Genomic DNA, 20,997 nt, shown 5'->3' on the forward strand with positions numbered 1-20,997 from the left:
TTTTTTTAAATGAATTGGAACAGTGAAACAGTTTCGACACAATCTTAATTGAATATCTGTAAAAAAAAAAACACCTGAAGATGGCCATTTGAGGCCGAAACATGTAGTGTTAGAGAGTGTATTGAAGTGTAAAATAAAAAGTGTTGCAATTTAGACGGCCTATAGACAAATGGATGCTAATGCTTCTCAGTTTGCTGTGTCTTTACCAGTTGTTGCCTGACAGTGGATCTCAACTATGTCCTCAGCTTCTGTGCTCATGTTCTCACCGGTTGGTGACTATCTCACAATTAATTCATTGCTCCAACTATCGACTCTCAACTAACTAACTTGTCCTGCTGTTTCTCGTTATGTAGCCTCAGGTTGCACCACACAGGAAACACCGTCTCCAACAGTTCTTCTTTTGTTGCATGTTTATTCATTGTGTAGCAGTTGCTGACTTGTTTGATGATGTAATAGCACATTTACTGCACCATTGCCTACCAGCAGGTGATGTCTGTTGTTAAGCTATTCAGTCAAGTCACAATATTCTGAGCTACTAACAGCATTGCTATATAGAGCATAAGTTTGTGAACATCCACCATAAGCTGGAAATTTCTGTGATGAGCATAGAATCTCCATGAAGCCCTCAGTTGTTGAGGACTAAACATTGTGTGTTGCTTTCTAACCAAGCCACATAATGGCAAACACCTACTTAATGAGCTATAATTATGTGACAGAAATAGACCATTCGAAGCCAGAGGTAAACATCATTGACCACAGAGGAAAACAATTACAGTGCTATGTTCCATTCACTTACCAATGTGAAAAATGTGATCCCAGCCTGTGTGCTATCATATGCTCTAGGTGTTATCACACTAAGGTAAATTTGTGAGGTCAGTACTTTTGGGACAACTGTGCGATTCACATGGCAGACAGATGGATAAGACAAGCACCTTCTGTCTTGATTTGTTTGTCTTATAACACATTTATACCCAAGTCTCTTGCATGTAACAAATTGTGTAGATGAAATTTACAGATTATGATCTAAATTTTTTCACTTTAAGTTATTTATTTTTTATTTTTGTCATTGGTAAAGTTGGAGAAATTTACATGTTTTGAAAAGGGGACAGAGTTTTAATTAATGCCATCATTTAGTTCAGATAATGAGCAGATACCAGAAAGATTTAAATCTGGTACGGTAAAGGCTAATATAGTGTATGCAGTTAAGTAACATGGTAGAAATAGTCTGTCTCCCTTAACAGCCAATATGGTCGCATGAAGGAGTGACTATAGGTGGGGTTTGGATTGGTAATCAAATTTATTGAACACTTTAACACACATATTGTGACTATACTTTACAAATCACTGTCACACACAGACTAATGTTCTGTCTGTTACAGTCTCCACTAGCCTTTACTTGGTAGTGTCTTCCAGTGGCAGTCATTCCTCTAGGTTCCCAAACTATGTGAGACCTCACCTACCAGCTTTTCACAGCAACAGCTCACAACTGAGCTACAGCAGCTCTCACTAATTCACCAACCAACTTTTCTGACTGACTGTCCACTAACTTGTCCTGCTTATAACATCTTGGCACGGACAACACAGAAAATACCGTTCCTCTGTTGCTGTACCATTGTTACGTTCATGTATTTTGGGGTTCCCACATGATCGGTATTCAGCCATTGCCTAGCAACGGCCGTTGTTTGCAGAGCCATTCCTTAGTAATGGCTGTTGTATTGTGGCTTGTCATGGTCGATGCCTAGCATTGAGTCTGCATGCCACAATATGTTGCTGTACCAATTTTAAGTGCTTATTTCTGCCATGAGAATACATCATAAGGTGAGGAAGATGAAAATTTAATATTTTTATGTTATTTCCAAGTCAGAAAACCGTTGTTCCTTGAAAACGTATCCATTTCTGGTGTCTTAGATGTAACTACTCGTGACTAGATTTGTCAGATATAGAATTGTATGTCGATTTTGCCACGAGGACATCAGATGATTATATGCATTTTATGAACTGAGTGGTTAAGGAAATACAGAGGGGTAAATATGAGTAGTATATTGTTGTTACAGATTATACCTCCAGATACAGGCAGTCTAATCGTTTCTTGCATCCTGTTGTGTGTTTAATTAATAGTAGAGTGAATTTACCGACTACACAACACGTTTTTTATTATCACTACATGTTTCGACCTCAAGAGGTCATCCTCAGGTGTATGAACACGGCTGTATAATTACACGCAGTCACATTCACTTTTCACTCATTCAAATATCTTATCAAGATTTACGCTCACTAATGTATCGAGTTCTTTTATAAAACACAGGTTAAAATTATTATTCTAATTTAATTGTTCATGAATCGAAGTTCAATTCATGTCACTGGTTACACTTTCACTTGTTGTTTACAGTTTCATTTTACTTACGCTCACAACTGTGTCTAGTTCTTTTTTAACTAGTTTAATTATTATTATTATGGTCGAAATTTCGTGAATTAAAGTTCAACTTATGTTATTGGTTGCACTTTCACTTGTTTGTGAGGTCTCGCTGTTCTTCCACGTTCTCTGATGCTGCTGGATCTGTTATGATCGTTGTCGTGATGGGTACTGATGTGTCTTGCTTGTTCGGTTGATTCCTGTAGGGTATTAGTGGTGAGGAGGGGGGGGGGCTGTGGGTAGAGGTGGTGTTCTGTGAAAATAAATAGGTGGTTTAGGGATATAATATAATATATTCCTAAACCACCTATAATATAATATATTATATCCCTAAACCACCTACTTATATTCACAGAACACCACCGTTACCCGCAGCCCCCCNAGACCTCACAAACAAGTGAAAGTGCAACCAATAACATAAGTTGAACTTTAATTCACGAAATTTCAACCAATAATAATAATTAAACTAGTTAAAAAAGAACTAGACACAGTTGTGAGCGTAAGTAAAATGAAACTGTAAACAACAAGTGAAAGTGTAACCAGTGACATGAATTGAACTTCGATTCATGAACTTTTAACTGTTAACAATTAAATTAGAATAATAATTTTAACCTGTGTTTTATAAAAGAACTTGATATATTAGTGAGCGTAAATCTTGATAAGATACAGGGTTGAATGAGTGAAAAGTGAATGTGACCGCGTGTAATTATACAGCCGTGTTCATACACCTGAGGATGACCTCTTGAGGTCGAAACATGTAGTGAAACGTGTTGTATAGTCTGTAAATTCACTCTACTATTAACAGGCAGACTATTCTGGCTTCTGCCTGGCTAGCATGGGGAAAGAAATCAGATGCGAGCATCTGAGTGTAGACTTTCCACATTATTCCCTAAGATAGGATGATAGTAAAGATGATTTAATGGTTAGTAGAGTGAATTTACTACTTAATATGGAATTGGAGGGAGTTTTGACTTCTTAGAAGTGAGAGAAGGAATAGGAAAATTAAAAATTACATACCCAACAAAGCTGGTCCCAGAGGAGAGGAGATACAAGGTTCTGGAGGTGTCATTCTATGTCTGTCTAGTTTGTTTGGCTTTGTGTTCACATTAAATGAACACTATGCTTCTGTGTGCAGATATGTAACATTTAGGCCATAAATTATGAAAATTGGTAGACACTTTTGGTGTTAGTGAAATAAACGTTTATGCTGCTGAGTATGTTTAGTTATACTTACAAAAAAAAATAGACCTGCAGTTAAAAGTTTCAAATAATGAAGCATGTAAAGGTAAAAAAGAGATAAAATTGTCCCTGTGCTCAGTGAATTAAGCATTACGCCATGAAGGCATATGGGGGACTGGATGTATAGATCCACATTTTCTTGACCTCGACACTAGCTCTTAGTGAGTGGTCAGCTTCACACACCTGCAGCTTTGCCCCCAGGGAAAGAGCCCCTGGTACCAACTGGATAGGAGGTTGGGGGAACCCCAGAGCCGGTCTGGACAGTTTTGAGAAGAGAAAATTTTTTTGACTCTACCAGGACTCGAACTCAGTCATCCAGCCCATAGACACTCACTATACCTAGTATGCTCCCCCAGCTCCTGCACAAAAATTTAGAGCAGGATAGTTCCTGTAACATACAGAATTGATTATGCATTGAGCTATGACTGAGGAACCAAGATTAATAGGAATTTTCTTTACTCGTATTTGCATTTTTAATTTTTTACTATTAATCCATTAATTCTGCAGGAAGTATAACTAATTTGCTTTCCATGCATAACAGATATTTCTGTCATATTACACATTAATTCTGAATAGGAGACAGCCATTTAAATTCCCTGCTTCAGTATATTAATCAATGTTGACTTGTTGACTTTTATTAACCATGGAAGTGTGATGCTTGATACTAAATATTTAATAATTTTAAACATAAAATTTCAGATGTAAAAGTTTTTGACAGTGGTGTATTAATATAACTCTTGTGTTTCTGGGCATTATCCAGTTTTTATTTAAAAAATAGTGTTTTGGAGACTGGATTCTGTCTCCATCTTCAGGTGGAACCTACTCAGTTGTGCCCAATTGATAAGACACTTCACCAACACAAGATACAGCATACACACCAAACCTTACACAAACCATCTGCAAGAGTTGAGACAAACATTAGAAACATTAAAAGAACTCCACACATATGAGGCCTAGCACCAGAGTACTGTCAGAATAGATGTTATTGCTAGAGAGATAAATTCTCTGTATGGTACTAATATAAAAAATACAATTTTTCCATTTAATCTACAATGGGAAGAGTTTTTTTTGGACTTCTGCTGTGATAAAGGGAGTCCAAATGGGTGAGATGTCCAAGCTGGGTTGACTGATCAGATGATGTATCGGAGACATGTGGGTGGATTCCTTGTATTTCCTACATGTGGAGTTTGGTTCAGTCTGCAAGACCTTCGCATCTGTCCAACCTATTTTATAGCCTTCTTCATAAGCATGTTCGGCTAATTTTGATTTTTTAAGCAGACCTTATGTCAGGTTATGTTTATCCTCCTTAATGCATACTTCTAAAGGTCTGCTTGTTTCGCTGAGGTAACATGTGCCACATTCACATTGGATATTGTATACAGACTGCTTCATCTGCTGGGCATCTCAACCCACTTTTAAATTCTTCTGATCCTGACATACGACATTGGTTTGGCTGAACAAACTATGGATAACGGCCATTTTCATGTGATGTGGGTGGTTGAAGTGCAGATAACTACCTGTGTGGGTAGGTTTCTGGTAACTTTTGTGACCAATTTGTGTCACATCTTTATGACCAAAACATCCAAGAACTGAAGGAAGCTTCAACTTCCATTTTGAATTTGATGGTAGGTCTAATGTTGTTGACATGAAGAAATTGCTGCAATCTTGCTGGTCCATGTGGCCAAATCACAAAAGTTTTGGCGATGTGTCTGAGCCACTTAGTGGGTTTGTGGTCTGCTGTATCCAATTCTGTTTCATCTAAGTGTTCCTTAAATATATTACTAACCTCCAGAGATAGAGAGTTTCCCATTGCCATACTATTTTCTTTTGCTGATAAAATTTGTGCTCAAACTGGAAATACATAGCTTTTAAACAGATGTCCAGTAATTCCATTATGTCTTCTTGAGAACAAGAAAGGCATCAGAAAACACATGTGCATGTTGAGGGGACCAACAGTGTAAGCAACAACAGAAGACAGTAGTTTCCTCACCAAAGATTTTAACAGATGCAAAGGTCTTGCAGACTGATCCAAACACCACATGCAGGAAATACAAGGAATCCGCCCACACATCTCTGATAGATCATCCGATCAGTCAACCCAGCTTAGACATCTCTCCCATTTGGACTCCCATTATCGTAGCAAAGTCCAGAAACTCTTTCCATTGTAGATTAAATGGGAAAATTGTATTTTTTAAATTGGTACCATACAGAGAATTTATCTCTCTAGCAATAACATCTATTCTGACAGTACTCTGGTGCTAGGCCTCATATGTGTGGAGTTCTTTTAATGTTTCTAATGTTTGTCTCAACTCTTGCAGATGGTTTGTGCTGTGCTTTGTTTGTACAGTCAACTCTCGATTATCCGGGCTAATGGTGGGGATGGANTAGCTCTATCAATTGGGCACAACTGAGTAGGTTCCATTTGAAGATGGAGAGAGAATGCAGTCTCCAGGACACAGGGCAATAAATTAACTTCAGGTTAATTTTTCTAACAGTACAGGTTTGGAAGTTATCTCTTTTGCAGCAACTAATTACATATCTGAGAAATATTTATATCATATACCAGTTTCAGAGTTGGTAACACTGAAAAGATGTCCATCATAAATGCATGGACTGGTATAATGAAAGATATCAAAAGTATTTTTTTTTAAAGAAAATAAGGTGCAACTATGCAACCTAATTTGAGAAGAACACATTACAGTACGAGTATATGTTGCACCCGTTATGTGCAGGTACATTCAGAAGTCTATTATACTGACTAGTTTTATCTTTATAGGAAGATTTATGTGGTTTCCCCTCACTTGTGTTGGTGATATTTAAGGGAGATGTGTTTACTTGCTTTCATTCACCTATTATTTTTTTTATTGCTAGTGGGGTGGGAGTAAGTCCCTTGTACTGCGGCCATTTCTGGCCTATTGAACCAGCCCCAGATGATAGGTGAGGGTGATTGTGAAGCAATTGGTGGAATGAAGATTGGCAGGGGAAACCGAAGTACTTGGAGATAACCTGCCCCAGTGCCACTTTGTCCACCACAAATCCCACTTGACCAGACCTGGGCCAACACGGTGGGAAGCCAGCGACTAACCGCTTGAGCTATGGCACGGCCTTTTCATTCCCCTAAATATATCTAATGAAGAAGAAATGTGAAATGGCCCTGGATTCAGTGTTTCAGTTAAGAACTGGTTGAAAACATTTATTTTGAAAATACTGGCACACAGTTGTGTTAGAAGATTAGTTCGGTTTTGAATATGGGTGTGTTTTGTTCTTTCAAATATTCAGTATAGGTAGTTACATAAGCCTAACATAATAAGTTAAAGATGACAGCACTTCAAAAAATATATGTCAGTGCAGTGGCACTAACCAAAGTGAAGGAAAACTATACATGTCCCTATTACCATATTCCTCCCCATGGCACAGGATCTACCAGTATACTATACACTAATATGCTTTATCTCTGTAGTACTGAAAATTTTCTGCTAATGGTGTAATAGTTAAGCATGTTTATCATCATGTTGTTTGATGTTTGGTGTATTATTTGTGCAGTAATTGCAAAACTATTTTAACAAATGCTTGTAAGTTTACACTAATAAAATTAATTGTTTAGGTGTTAAAGGAGGGAGCACTAATTACAACAGATCCCACACACAGATGACTTCAATCAAAAAAGTGTTGACTCTTACATAACCTCTTCATTCAGAATTAAAATTTATGCACTAGTAGACTTACCAGCACCTTCAAACATTATTGAATTTTGAATTACTATTATGAATTGAGAAAGTCAGTAGTATGGATGAAATCTCAGTTTCCAGCATCTTCTGGCAGTATGTTTGTTAGCCCCCTGTATGGGGGATATTCCCATCAGTATTGTTCCTTCAGAATTGTTTTCTTATGTTACAGGAAACCTAAGGTTTGTGGTATTGAATTTCTTGTATTATGTATTTTAATGCAAAGGAATTGTATGGGAAAGGTAGAAATGGACTAGAATGCAAAGCATTGTGGAATTCTAGCTTAATCACAGCATCTTGAATTCTGTCATGCAAACAGGATCAGTTAAAAAATGGCCAGTTTTTAGGCATTATAGTGAACTATAAATAGTCCACCAGTAGTGTTTACCAATCTGTTGGAACAGTTTTGTTCTGACACATAATTTGATGATGTTATTCATGTTGTGTATTAACTTAATTTATAAATCGTATGTGCATTTACTTGAGCAGTTTTCTATACTGTTTTACCAATTTTACAGTGGGTTAGCCTTGAAATGCATATTTGCTCTGAGACAACACTGTCATATTACTTCTAGTGTCATTTTCACATTTACATTTCTTAAATGTTGGGGTGGGGGAGCAGAATTTTAGGTTAGTTTGTTGTTTTTCAGCACACAAATTAATTTATAAATACTGTATGCTGTATATTGTTTTATTAGTTTGCTCTTGTGAATATGGTACTAAAACTTTATGTTTCTTTTAAGGTGGCGGATATTTTGACTATCTAAATTACTCTAGGCTTCTCAAAGAAAACTACTCCTTGGAGTTATTATTTTGTTATGTGACTTATAAGTTACTTATAATTTGCATATTGTACACAGATACTGATCACATTATTATCATAACCTTTGCGCGTGCTCTCTCTCTCTCTCTCTCTCCCTGCTTTCTGCTAATAAATTGCATGTGTTAGTGTGGTGTGGAGGTAGGAATTCACATTCAGAATAACAGTGAGGCCTTTTGCTTGTTGGGTTTGGACTAATATGTCACTTATATATGCTAGCATTGACACGTTGCCTGAAGAAGTTTGTAGTTTGGTGAGAAATGGAAGCACTGGTCACCAGTTTGTAAAACTTACCAGGTACAGGACATAATTTGTGTCAGAAACCCTTACACTTTAACTGTGGCCTTCTTTTCAGCCCTTATCACAAAAGAAATATTAGCGTTGACCTAATATGAATACCCAAATTATGGTGCAGGAATAACCTGAAAAGAGTAAAATATGTACTAATGTCTAGTGGCAGTTTCTTGTGAACACATTATTGTGCCTTCAGGTTCTATAAAAGGTAGGAAATTTCTTGACCAGCTAAATGACTGTTACCTTCTCAAGAAGGACATGCTATGTTCAGATAGGAAAAATGTTGATCTTTTAATTTAGATTAGGTTGAAGGAAATGAGAAGTTAATGATATCTTCTTTGATCACAAACAGACTTGCATTTTGTCTCTATCAATTTGGGTTTAATTTTTTCCAGTGATAGAATACAGTAAGAGTAAATGTTACATTAAAATAATTGTGGCCACAATTATTTGTGAAGGTTTAAGTAGCTGCCAGTATTATGAAATGACCAGTGCCCCATTTACAACCAGCTTGTCTGTTAACCTGCGTGTTGACCTCTGGCAGGCGATCCCGTTCACTCAAACCACCCAGCCAGCGATTTCGATTCAGATTTTGACATCAATGACAACAGTGAGATAGTGATTGAAGTGGATGAAAGCAACGTGATACCTAACACACTCGCCGAGATCAACCACGCAGGTAAGGTGACGGTCACATAGCCATTGAGGTTGCCACACAAAGACAGTTTTAGTATCTCACTATTTCTTGAATACTGTTTTGTTATTGTCATTTTTTCATAATGTTATTAGTCAGTTTGTATGCACGTTGATTTTGCTCAGGGTGTTATGTGAAATGTATGGCACTGGGCTGGATTTGGACCTCTTGATATCTTATCATTCCTACTTATGCATCTGATATGCTTACTCCTTATATTTCTGTTGTGTTGATAGCCTTTATTCTGGGTCTTGCATTGTGTGATTTCAGCATATGTTTTAAAATAGTGTTTAATTATATTGTATTATTTTTCTGTAAAGGTATAAACATAGTATAATAAGTCATGCATCATTTTTATTACTGACTTGGTGTGGACATTACTGTTAGCAATGGAAACACTTCCCGCATCCCATCCAAAATTGAGTACAACATTTAATAGTAGCACATTTTATTATGTATTTATTTATTCCCCTCTAAGAACATTTAGAGTCTAATGCCTTGGAAGTACTGTGGCGTATAGACCGATTGCTAGGCGAAGACCTCAGAAGAAACAATGATACAACAGCCATTGCTGTACATTGGCATAGTGAACATGTTTCTACAACAATAGAGTTACTGTTGGAAATGGTGTTTTCTACTCTATCCATGCAGAGGAGTTATAAGGAAGACAGTTGGGGTGACCCAGTCAGTTGTCAGTTGAGAATTTGGTTCCATATGGGAGGCTGTGAAGATAGGACCTGAGCATGTGAAGCTTGAAGAATCTCCACTGTTAGAAGCCGTTTCCAGGGAATGGCTGGCAGAGGCACTACAGGTTTAAGAAGGATTAGCATGTGATGATTTCTAAAGTATGAAGATCAGTGAGAGTGTAGTAGTTCCGAATTGTGTGGCCAATAAATCCAGTCACCAATCCATGCCCCATCTATAGTCACCCATAAATCATGACAGTTGGTATCAGGAGTGGGATGGATTGGAAACTGCATTGGATCTTGATCTTCCACACTGGAAGTCAAACAAATGATGTCTTGAATGCTAGCCAAAATGAAGGCTGAAATGAGAACCAACCAAGCCAAGGCAGAAGACAACCTAAAGGAAATAAGGGCCTTCCAAGAACTCCTGAAAGAAGAAATGCTGGCCAAGATGAACACCAGCCAAGATGGATGGCTGGATAGAAGAAATGAGGGCATGGTTAAATGAGATGCTGGCGTGCCAAGAAGTGACAGAGGCCCGACTGGAGAGTAAGGAGGCAACCTCATTTGAGGTAGAGTCCATGAGGAGGTCCTTAAGGAAGAGGCTGCAGTGGAATCTTTTGGAGTGCTGAAGAAATGGCATAGGGACCACTGTCTAGCCGTAGGGTGCTGCCGAGAGCCAAAGAAACAGACCCAGGGCAATGGTGGGTCCTGGAAGAAGTTGGCCACCCACATAGGGATGACTCGCCAGGCAGGAGTGGTATGATGTAAGGGATGTGGTCATGAAGGACTGATGGTCGAAAAGAGGTGACAAAAAAGCGTTATAGGGACAGTGTTTTACAAGGAACCCAGAAAGGACGGATGTTCGGGAGGAGATGTTGGGTGCAACCAGAATGCAATAATGGCTTAAGGAAGTGAGACTTACCAGAGAGACTATGTCTTAAAAGTGAGAGGACATCTGGCAGGATTTTGGGAAAACTGTGAGGCTGGAGATTTTGAAGCAAATAGCCAGATCTTCCATCAGGATTTGAGAAATGAGTGTCAGGACATTACGGAGGGGTCACCCCCCTCTGAAATGAAAGAAGAAACCACCAACATCTTAAGAGCCTTAGATGTAGGAACATTGACCATTCTTGGAGCTTTTTCCCCTGCTGATTGGAAAAGCAGATTCACAGATTGTGATGTAATAAAAATGATAATGGCAACTAGGAAGAAATTTAATTTTTGATGGATTCACAAGGCAGATATCTACAACCAGTAATAATAAGCAGTATCTTTGAGCCGATTGTCTAGATAATGTGGGACCCTCAACGTCTCACAACCCTATGGGCCTTCATGGCCTGTTACAGGGATAGCTTTACTTTTACTTTTGGACAGTTCATATATGTACATTTAATTCTACAGCAGTTTTATGATATTTCATTAATGTAATTGTTTTATATATATATATATCATTTAATCATCTGTTTCTCATAAGCATTGAAATATTACATAACAGTTTTATGTTAATGCTATACAGGGTGGAGCATATAAACCTTTCCGATTTCAAAAATGCGTGGAATAGAAATAAAGAAAGATGCAGGCAAAATTATTTTATTATTTGAAAGGACATAGAATGCAGTTTTATTGTAATGGGGTTTAAAAATAATATCTTCCAAATGGCCACCTCTGTTTTCCATACACTGACGGAGCCTGTTTCGAAAGTTTTCCATGACTACGAGTCATATTCTGTGGAATAGCGTTGATTTCTTCCATGATGGCAGCCTTCAGTTCATCGATAGTTCGGGGACGATGTGTGTACACTTTTGCCTTGAGGCATGGTGTTAGATCAGGCGATCTGGGGGGCCCACCCGATGTCACCCTGCAAAGAGACAAGAAGACCGGGAAACATTTGTCTTAGAATCTCCATTGAACGATTCGAGGTGTGGGCTGTAGCACCATATTATTGGAACCAGATATCTTCCAGATCATGATCTTGCAATAATTCGTTCAATTTCGGTAGAAGAAAATTTTCAAGCATGTAACAGTATCAAGCAGAAGCCACTGTAATGACCATCTTCTTCGAAGAAGTAGGGACCCCAGACACCACAATCTGCCTGAAGATTTTCTTTTTAATGCAGAAGATGTTGCTCTAAAATTTGATGCCAAATTTCTAATTGTTGCTCCAGTGGGAATGGGATCGCGCCAACCGAGTGAGTGCAAAAAGCTCGCTGGGTTTTGGTCACAGAACCGCCATTTTTAATAAACTCTTCCAGCATGAACGCATGATGTTCTCCTGACCAAGCAATTGTGTGTACTGAAAACTGCATGATATGACACGTCTAACAATACCATCCCCACCACTCTACCCCCTCCCTAGCCTCAGCAATGACCTTGTGAAGTCGGAAAGGTTAATATGCCCCACCCTGTATTATGTAACCATCATGATAAATAATTTTTAGAAACTCTTGAAATCTGCTACAATATATTTCGCCAGTATATTTAAATAGATATTGAGTCTCCTCTTTCCTGGTGCTTTTATTATTTTTATACTTTTCAGAAGGTTTTGTAACTCATTTCAGTATTGTTTTGATTCCTGGAGAATCATTTGACTGTTCAAGTAATGAAAATAACTCAACTATGATTCCTTTCTCATAAGATATATTGTAACCTTTTTTCCCTGTGTTGTTGTTTATTACTGTGATTATTTTGCATGTTTTGTTTGAAGCTTCATTGTTTTATTTACACTTTTTGAGAGAATTCTCTTCTTTTTGCTTGCTTCTCTTGCTAGCTTTTTGATGTGTATATCCAGTTTCATTTTCTTCATTCACTGCCAATAAATATTTCTTAAATAATTATTTTTCTGATATCATTTCTGTTTTGTGCCTGAATTTTCTTTTGTAGCACATGTTCTTTTGGAAATTTAATTTACTTCTAAATCTGTGTGATTATAGTTAGTTTTATTATATTTGTTCTTGATAATATTGTTTTTAAAAATTAATATTTGCTACAAAATTATCCATTTTAATACCTGAATGCAAACATATTTAATGCACTTCTGTTGTATATCTATGCAGGAACAATGTACAATATTATTTAGGCATAGTATTTATTTTCTGAAGAAATTGTTTAAACTTCATTACCTGGAATCAGAGTTGGTAGGATGTATGTTATATACTTCAATATATAACAAAAATTTGAATTTTTGGCTGCAGTAATGTACAAGTACATCATCATTATAGATACTGGAAAGTGAAATTGCATAAGTAGGCCTACAGTGGTTGTCATTGATTGAAGGTTGCTAGGTACTTAGTATGAATCGATAAATGCTGGTGCCATGAATGCTATTATGCTGGAAGTAGCTACTAAGCATGAGGTAAGGTTAGTAGGGTTGATATGAGTATAGCAGAATGCTTCATCTTGTTGCTGGTATCTTTCCCTCTCTCCAAAGTAGTATATTGCTTGATCACATTGTTTTGTTGTTCCCATATCCTTATGTTAAAAATCTACCACGGTTGTAGTCTTCCCCTTAATAATGGTGGTGCTGCATTTCCCCCCACTCATAACTTAGATTTGTGGAATACTTTTTTTTTTTGCTATCCAGGGTTTATTAATGAATCAGGTTTTCTTGGTCAGTATTTAATTGCAGTTCTGAATTAAAGCACATTTGCAATTTACTCAAATTGTATTCTTAATTACTAGTATGCTTTAGTGCTTCCAGATACAGCAAGCATTTCATGTTGAGCCCCCACTGCCACAGTTTTTAATTGTTCAAACACTCACACAACAATTTATGTTACTAATGGTACACAAAATGATAGCACATATGAAACACAGGATGGCCTACAAGCTGCATGGATGTCAATACTGTCTACACTAAAAGTTCAGTTATTCTGTACTTCTAGTGGCATGGCATTTCTCATAGTGATAAATTTTGTTTAATGTCATTTCTTTTTCAAAAATGTTTGTATAACTACATTCTACATGTGGGACAGTTTGTCACTCTATGTGGAGTTTATAATGTAACATGTGCTTTTTAATGGGAATACTATCTGTCAGAAACCAATCTTCATGTCTTCATTTACTGAGCCATCCTTGCAGGTTGGTGTGTTATCAGAAGAACCATATTGGGATCACTTGTTTAAGAGAGAGAATTAGGATTACAAGTTCGTAATTATCCATAAACAACATTTTAGCAGTAGTGGGAGTGATTCCAAGAAAACTGAAAAGAACATGCTTGAATTTAATCATCAGTCCAAGACAATTTGTTCAAATGGAAACTTAGAATTTTTTAAATACAAGAAAACTGAAGCTCTTTTATTTCTCCTGAAAGTCAATTGTAGTGCAGGGTATTTAAGCTTTTAGTAGAGGATACTTTACATTAATTATACTATGTTTTGTCACAGGATCAAAGTTGCCATCATCACAGGAAAAGAGTCCAATCTATACAGCAGAGACACTGAGCATCGCTGTGACCACATCTTGTCTGGCTGCCCTAGTTGTGGGCTTTGTTTCAGGGTTCCTTTTTTCACGACGATGTAGAGGTGAAGATTATAGCAACATGCCCTACCCTGACCAGCGCCACCAACTCAATAGGTACTATTAAAATTTGAAACTGTTAACCCTTTGTTGAGATATTTCCTGACTGTACTCATTAAATGTACTTCTGAAAACAAAGGTAATATCAAGCCACAAGATGTACATATCTACCACAAAAAGTGTATCCTGCTTAAGTCAGTGAAAGAACACATTTTGCACTGTTTTATGTGTCTTCTCGTTTATGTATGTTTGAAGGTCAGAATGTTGGGGATTTTTGAAGTTGAACATGAATTGTAGGAATGTACAGTTTATTCCTTTTATAAAATATACAGTGATAGCGTTTGTTTACACATTTGTATAAAATGTTATGGATATATGCTGTGAAATACAAACTGAAGGCATAAATTATTGCATCTTTAGCACTTTGTGAGGCTGAATTTCTTCCAGATAACGTTGGAATACAGATATCACAAATGAAAGAATGACGGTTTTATTAAAACAAATCTGTAAGAGTACAGACGTGAGTAAGGATTTATATGGTGCTTGAATTAATAAGGTATTTTCTCAAAACATTATGTATTTGTTATGGGGATTTCTTTTGGAGGCAGTATATAATTGAGGAAGGTGTTGGCAGACCTCTTACTTCAGGAACAAGACTTCACTTGAACTGAAGATTATGTGTTTGAGCAGCAGACAGAAGTTAATCTTACAGTTTATATCATGGTCAAGAAGTTCATTATTCTCTTCTGTGCCTGCTGCAAAGAATCAGAGGAGATGAACAGACAGCAGTCTTGTGATATACTGTAGTAGGTGTCAGTTATTTCACTTTTCCCATACTGTTCACATTTGCAGGTTTAGAAATTGATCTCCCATATCTCCTTGCATTTAGTTTCATGCACCATATCAAATATTTTCATTGGTATTGTAGTTAATTAAGCCTTTAATGGCTAGGAGTGGAGTACAAATATTGTAGAATGGCCTGGAAATGTTTCCAGCATGTCAGAGTCTTATTCTATATGTACATAATGGATTATGGTGACATTGCAGTTTGGTCCTGTTTGGAGTGTAAGACTGTTTAATGGTGTGAAGACTCAGAGAAGGCAACGCTCTGTACACCTCTGATTGTCACATGAATATACATGTCCATGTAGTGCATGTGGCAAAGACAAAGATCCAAATTAATCAGTTAGATATTCATCACAATTGCCAGTACTTCAGTGACTGTCCCTTCCTCTGAAGCAATGGTGAATATTTCTGTTTGGATAGTATTTAGTTTTCTTTCATCATTTAGCAGATAGCAATATAGAATTAATTGACAGTATTCGCACACAGTTTCTTAAATGTGCCTTCTTAATCATTTTTAAGTGCCACATACCAACCACGTCCTGCATGGATTTTTGCAGCCAAAAATACTTACAAGCTACATTTAATTTACTAAATACTGCTAGATGAAATCCAGTTTTTATATATTGTTGTTTATTGGCACAGTTGGTACCCCCTCCCCCACAGAGTTTAGCTCATCTTTATTTTTTCTTGTCCATGTTATATGCTAAATGATGAACTATTTTACCTACTACTTCAGACTTTGTGCCTTATAATTATTTCTGCATTCTGTATAAAACAGTGGAACTTTTCAACTGTGTAAATGTTGAATAGGTTTGGATCTCAGTTTCTTAACCGATGCACTCTTGATAGCACAAACCACTCCACACTGTTTCAGTTTTGAGCATTATAAAACTTGCTAAGAGATAATTTTTTTTTTATTATTAAAGCATGCTGTTCCAAACCCATGACATAAAATATTTTAAGCTTGCACTGAATGTGGAATGTTAAACAAAAATGGACTGAATATTCTTGCCACTAGTCTGAGAGGTTTGCAATTTCTGACTGATATAAAATGTATCTAACTATGCTTGGCAGAAGCACAAAATGTTTTATTTGGATTTTCAGAATAACAGATTTCTACAGTAACCACTAGCATGATATTTTCAGACACCCAAGCACATCTTAAAGGTTTATATCCTCCTACATGATTATATCTCACATTCTCATGGCCTCAAATCACATCCCTTCCCATGCCACACGTCAGAATTGTTCATACGCTTGTTATCAGTAATTTAAATTATGAGAATTTTCTAACATATTTTACGAAAGTGAGGTTTATCATTGTCTCATCACTGGGGTCAGAAGTACCTCTGCACACTTCGTTGTTATCAGTTGGGTCCACTCTGCACGGCGACCACTGATTGGCCTATTGTACTTGCCCTGGGTGATTATGATGATGGAGAATTTGATGGAATGAAGATTGGCAGGGGAAATCGAAGTACTCGGAGAAAACCCACCCCCAGCGCCACTTTGTCCACCACAAACCCCACTTGACCAGACCCAGGATCGAACCCAGGCCTCTGCGGTGGGAAGCCAGGGACTAACCGCTTGAGTTATGTCACGGCCAAACACTTTGTCGATACTGAGAAGGCTAATAAAATCATGCTCCTCTTTGTTTCCCATTTTAGCCGAGACAGCTTCCTAATAAATTTTCGGAAGGACAGTAATAATTATCTGCCATGACATGTCACAGATTGAAAACAAAATTTAAAATGTATGTTTCATATTATGTTTTGGTTGGAGACAAAGATTTCCCATTAATGAACAGGACTGAAGTGTAGCTGAACGGCTGCTTAATTGGACCATTTTGTGGCCACCCAAATCATGATCAGATCTACATATCTGGTACCCCAACCTTTTCACCAGCACTTCAGAAGACAGATGACCCATCTTTTCTCATAAATTTGATTGGAGCAACTAGAGGTAGCCTTAATGCCAATTGATACGGCCCCATACCTCTACTATTTAAATCTGTTTTATCAAAATATCAGGTTTTGAAATGAAAAGCAGCAAATTCTTGGATAAATTTGATTGGAGCAACTAGAGGTAGCCTTAATGCCAATTGATACGGCCCCATACCTCTACTATTTAAATCTGTTTTATCAAAATATCAGGTTTTGAAATGAAAAGCAGCAAATTCTTGGATAAATTTGATTGGAGCAACTAGAGGTAGCCTTAATGCCAATTGATACGGCCCCATACCTCTACTATTTAAATCTGTTATATCAAAATATCAGGTTTTGAAATGAAAAGCGGCAAATTCTTGGACAGTGTTACTAATTGTAACATCTGCATTACACAGATATGGCTGAACAGCACAGTTGTTAGCCATTATATCTTTCCTAGATTCCTGCACCATTTTTCATGCTGATTGATAGTAGTCATCATCATCATCATCATCATCATCATCATCATCAGTAATCTGTCAAGATGACAGGTCCACAGTCTCTTCCAAAACAATTCCTCCACTTAATGCGATCTAGAGCTTTCTCCTTCAAATGACAGTATCCTCTTCTGTCCCCAAGGTCATCCAGCATCTTCTTACGTCTTCTTCCTCGTCTTCTTGTCACTTCTATCCGCCCCTCTATCTTTCCTTCGATAACTTCTTTTAGAAGGTAGTTTCTGCGTAAAACATGACCAATCCAATTAGCCTTCCATTTTCTTATTTCATGTAGGATATTCCTCTGCTCACTGACTCTAATTAACACTTCTTCATTTCTCACATAATCGGTCCAACTAATCTTCTCCATCCTCCTCCAACACCACATTTCAAAACTTTCCAGATTGATAGTAGTACTGTACTCAAATTTATTTAAACACACAGGGAGCCTGCACAGAATAATACATGAATGGTGCTGAAAACAAGAAATAGCCGCTGCAGCACATGTAGACACAGAGCAGGTATCCCTGTGATTTAAAACTTTAAATTTTGAATTTTAAATTTTAAACTGGAATTCTAAAATCAAATTGACAAGCGTATGTTGGTGGGAATTTTAAAAAAACTGACAGGCTGGTGTTTTAGATTTTGGATTGTGTGCAGTGTGACAGCTACATAGTGAAAAATACACCTGATGATGGCCAGTTACGGCTGAAACATGTAGTGTAGAGGAAAAAAAGACAAAGAACTACAACCAAATAAATTACTGCATTCAAGATGGCATTTGTATTATTACATATAGAAGTGTACAGTGCAACAGGATGCTTAAATATACGTAATATAACTTATGGATCTTAGAACATAATATTTCACCTCCAGCTTGAATCATTTCTGCCGGAATTTGATCACTACCTGGCAGTTTATACCGTTTGAACTTTGCAATAGCAATTTCAACCTCAAGAGGGCTAGACTCAGGCCCTAACAGCTCAGCTGCATGTATTACTATCTAGCATCACTGACCCTATGTACGTTCAATAACTGAGAGAAGTAGTTCTTCCACCTGTTCAGAATGTTATGGGAATCTGCATGCAGATCACCATTCTCATCCTTCACTAAGTTACCTCTAGGTTGGTAACCCTTTTAAAGTAATTTATTCCTCTATACAGGTCTCTAAAGCCAGTCACTGTAGCCGAGCAGTCTAAGGCATGCACTGTCTTCACTTGCTCGGAAACCGAGATCGTGGGTTCGAATCCCACTCAGGGCATGGATGTTTGTGTGCGTTTTTCTGTGTTTGTCTAAAGGTAGAGGCCTTGCGACGAGCTGATCACTCTCCCAAGGAGTCCTACCATATGTGTAAGATCTAGTAAACCGAAGTGAAACGGAGAGTTTTGTGGAGGTAGGCCTAGGCCCAAATTGGGGCTGTAGCGCCACAGGAAAAAAAAATACAGGTCTCTAAAATTCTTGTTCTTGCTGTTTGTTGCTAGCTCATCAGTTTTGTCTTTCAGTTATGATACTGTTACAGCAACTAAATCTAGTATTGACTGTATTAGTATGGAGCTTCAGCGTGTTGTGACAGTCTTTGCAGACCACATATGATCTGCTTTTATTTCTTCCTCTGCTGTCAGTATTCGTAGTATCCCCAAGGCTGTTCCTTCCATTCCTGACAGTGATAGCAAGTGGTCAGTTCAATGTCAAGAGTGTGACTTTTTCAGTGAAATACATAGTTCTGTTATTGAAGAGTGCTCTGAGATTTTTGCCCCTACTCCGAAACATATTTGATTGAAGTTTGTCAAAGGGGATGTTTCCCTTTTTGCAGATACAAAAAGAAGTGCAGTTGTCCGTGTGTTTAACAAGGGCATCAACAGCCTTGTGAGCAACAACCACCCTCTTTTAGTTCTAAGTGACATTTCTGAAGTTTTTGAAAATATTCATGATCAGCTAGCTCTCTTTTTTGTTTTAGATTTAAATTGCATCCATTTCAATATGGATTTGTTAGATCAGAATCTACTGTCAGCTCACAAGGGCAGGTTGACTCTATTTACTTCAATCTCATTCAAGTCCCACATAATCTATTTCTGTGTAAAATGAACAGTTTTAGACTCTCTTAATGATATATTACTTGATTCCATAGTTGTAGATCATCCAGGTCTGTTATTTTGCCCCTCCTCTCTTATCTGTCTCCCCCCATGGTAGGGGAGTTTCTGTTTTCTGCTGTACTGCAAGGTTCTACCCCAGGTCCCAGTTTGTTTAATATTTTTATTAACATTATATATATATATATATGCCCACAATTCATCACTAAGTTTTTATGATTTGCTGATACTTGAAAATGTATTGAATAATAGTCATTAGAAGATTGCAGTTGTTTACAGATATTAATGCAGTACAAATGTGGAGTTTTTAAATTTTCCTGGACCTCAACTGATGTCGTTTCTTTTACTCATGAAACTAATAGTATCCATTGTCTTATCCATCTCTTCAGGCACTTATGCTTTTAGTGTTCATTCATTTCATAAGAATTTTGGGTTATATGTTGCCTTGATTAGGTCAGAGCTTGAATATGCCTTGGACCCCTGGAATAACCTTACACTGACAGATGCAGTAAACTACAGAAGGAATTTGTAAATTTACGTTATAGTTCATTTTATCACTTTGTTTTTTCTTGCATAGTTTTAGAGTTTTTGAATTTTTTTCTCAGGAGTATGACTTGATTCTGGAATATATAAAATGTAGAGCATTTCAAATGATGACAATATGATGGTTTATTTCTATTTAATGCTTCTGTGGGGACAATAAACTGTCACTCTATCATGGACAGTAGTAGTGTTTGTGTACCTACTAAGAGTTATGTCTTATGGGATATAAAGCCATGTAGTCATGTCTCATTCTGGTCCATCACACTATTAATTACAAAGTGGATAATTTTCAGTCCAGTGTGACATACAAGTTTACAACACTTCAGTCTTTATTCATCTTACATGTTTTGATTCAAAAGAATCATCCTCAGAGGCGCATCACTATGATCAGGAAACACTGTCACATAAGATGTTTTAACTCTTTGACTGGCACGAAGGGTATTTAAATCTCACCCCTGTCCTGGCAGGCCCTTTAAACCTTATGTCGCTAAAATGCATGTAGTTACTTTTTCCTAAACAACTTCAACAAAAATTGGTTTTTAAAAACGAAATTTTTAGGAACTAATTAAAATACAATATTTTATGCAATAAATGCTTTTCCACACCTCTTTATTTGTTTTTCTTCGTGTGATAAACATTGAAACATGAAAGTTTGCAGAGAGCCACACCACAGCCTGCACACATGATACTTGTTTCTTTTCTAACCTTGT

The 20,997-nt window shown here is 37.2% G+C and overlaps 1 protein-coding gene across 7 annotated transcripts in view; it reads left to right on the forward strand.

Moving 5' to 3' along the window:
• The window catches only part of LOC111865773 (semaphorin-1A), a 566,056-nt gene that overhangs the window by 532,040 nt on the left and 13,019 nt on the right, over positions 1-20,997 (forward strand). For 4 of the 7 annotated variants that reach the window (XM_023854041.2, XM_023854042.2, XM_023854043.2 and 1 more), the window contains 2 exons: positions 9,036-9,170; positions 14,257-14,446. In XM_023854041.2, the coding sequence (XP_023709809.1) occupies positions 9,036-9,170; positions 14,257-14,446 (325 nt within the window). Of the gene's footprint in view, positions 1-9,035; positions 9,171-14,256; positions 14,447-15,436; positions 15,634-20,997 lie in introns of all 7 variants that reach the window. The other 3 variants (XM_023854046.2, XM_023854045.2, XR_002843034.2) reach the window with 2 other exon arrangements.

Source organism: Cryptotermes secundus, unplaced genomic scaffold, assembly GCF_002891405.2.
Source record: "Cryptotermes secundus unplaced genomic scaffold, Csec_1.0 scaffold612, whole genome shotgun sequence".
Taxonomy (NCBI): Eukaryota; Metazoa; Arthropoda; class Insecta; order Blattodea; family Kalotermitidae; genus Cryptotermes; species Cryptotermes secundus.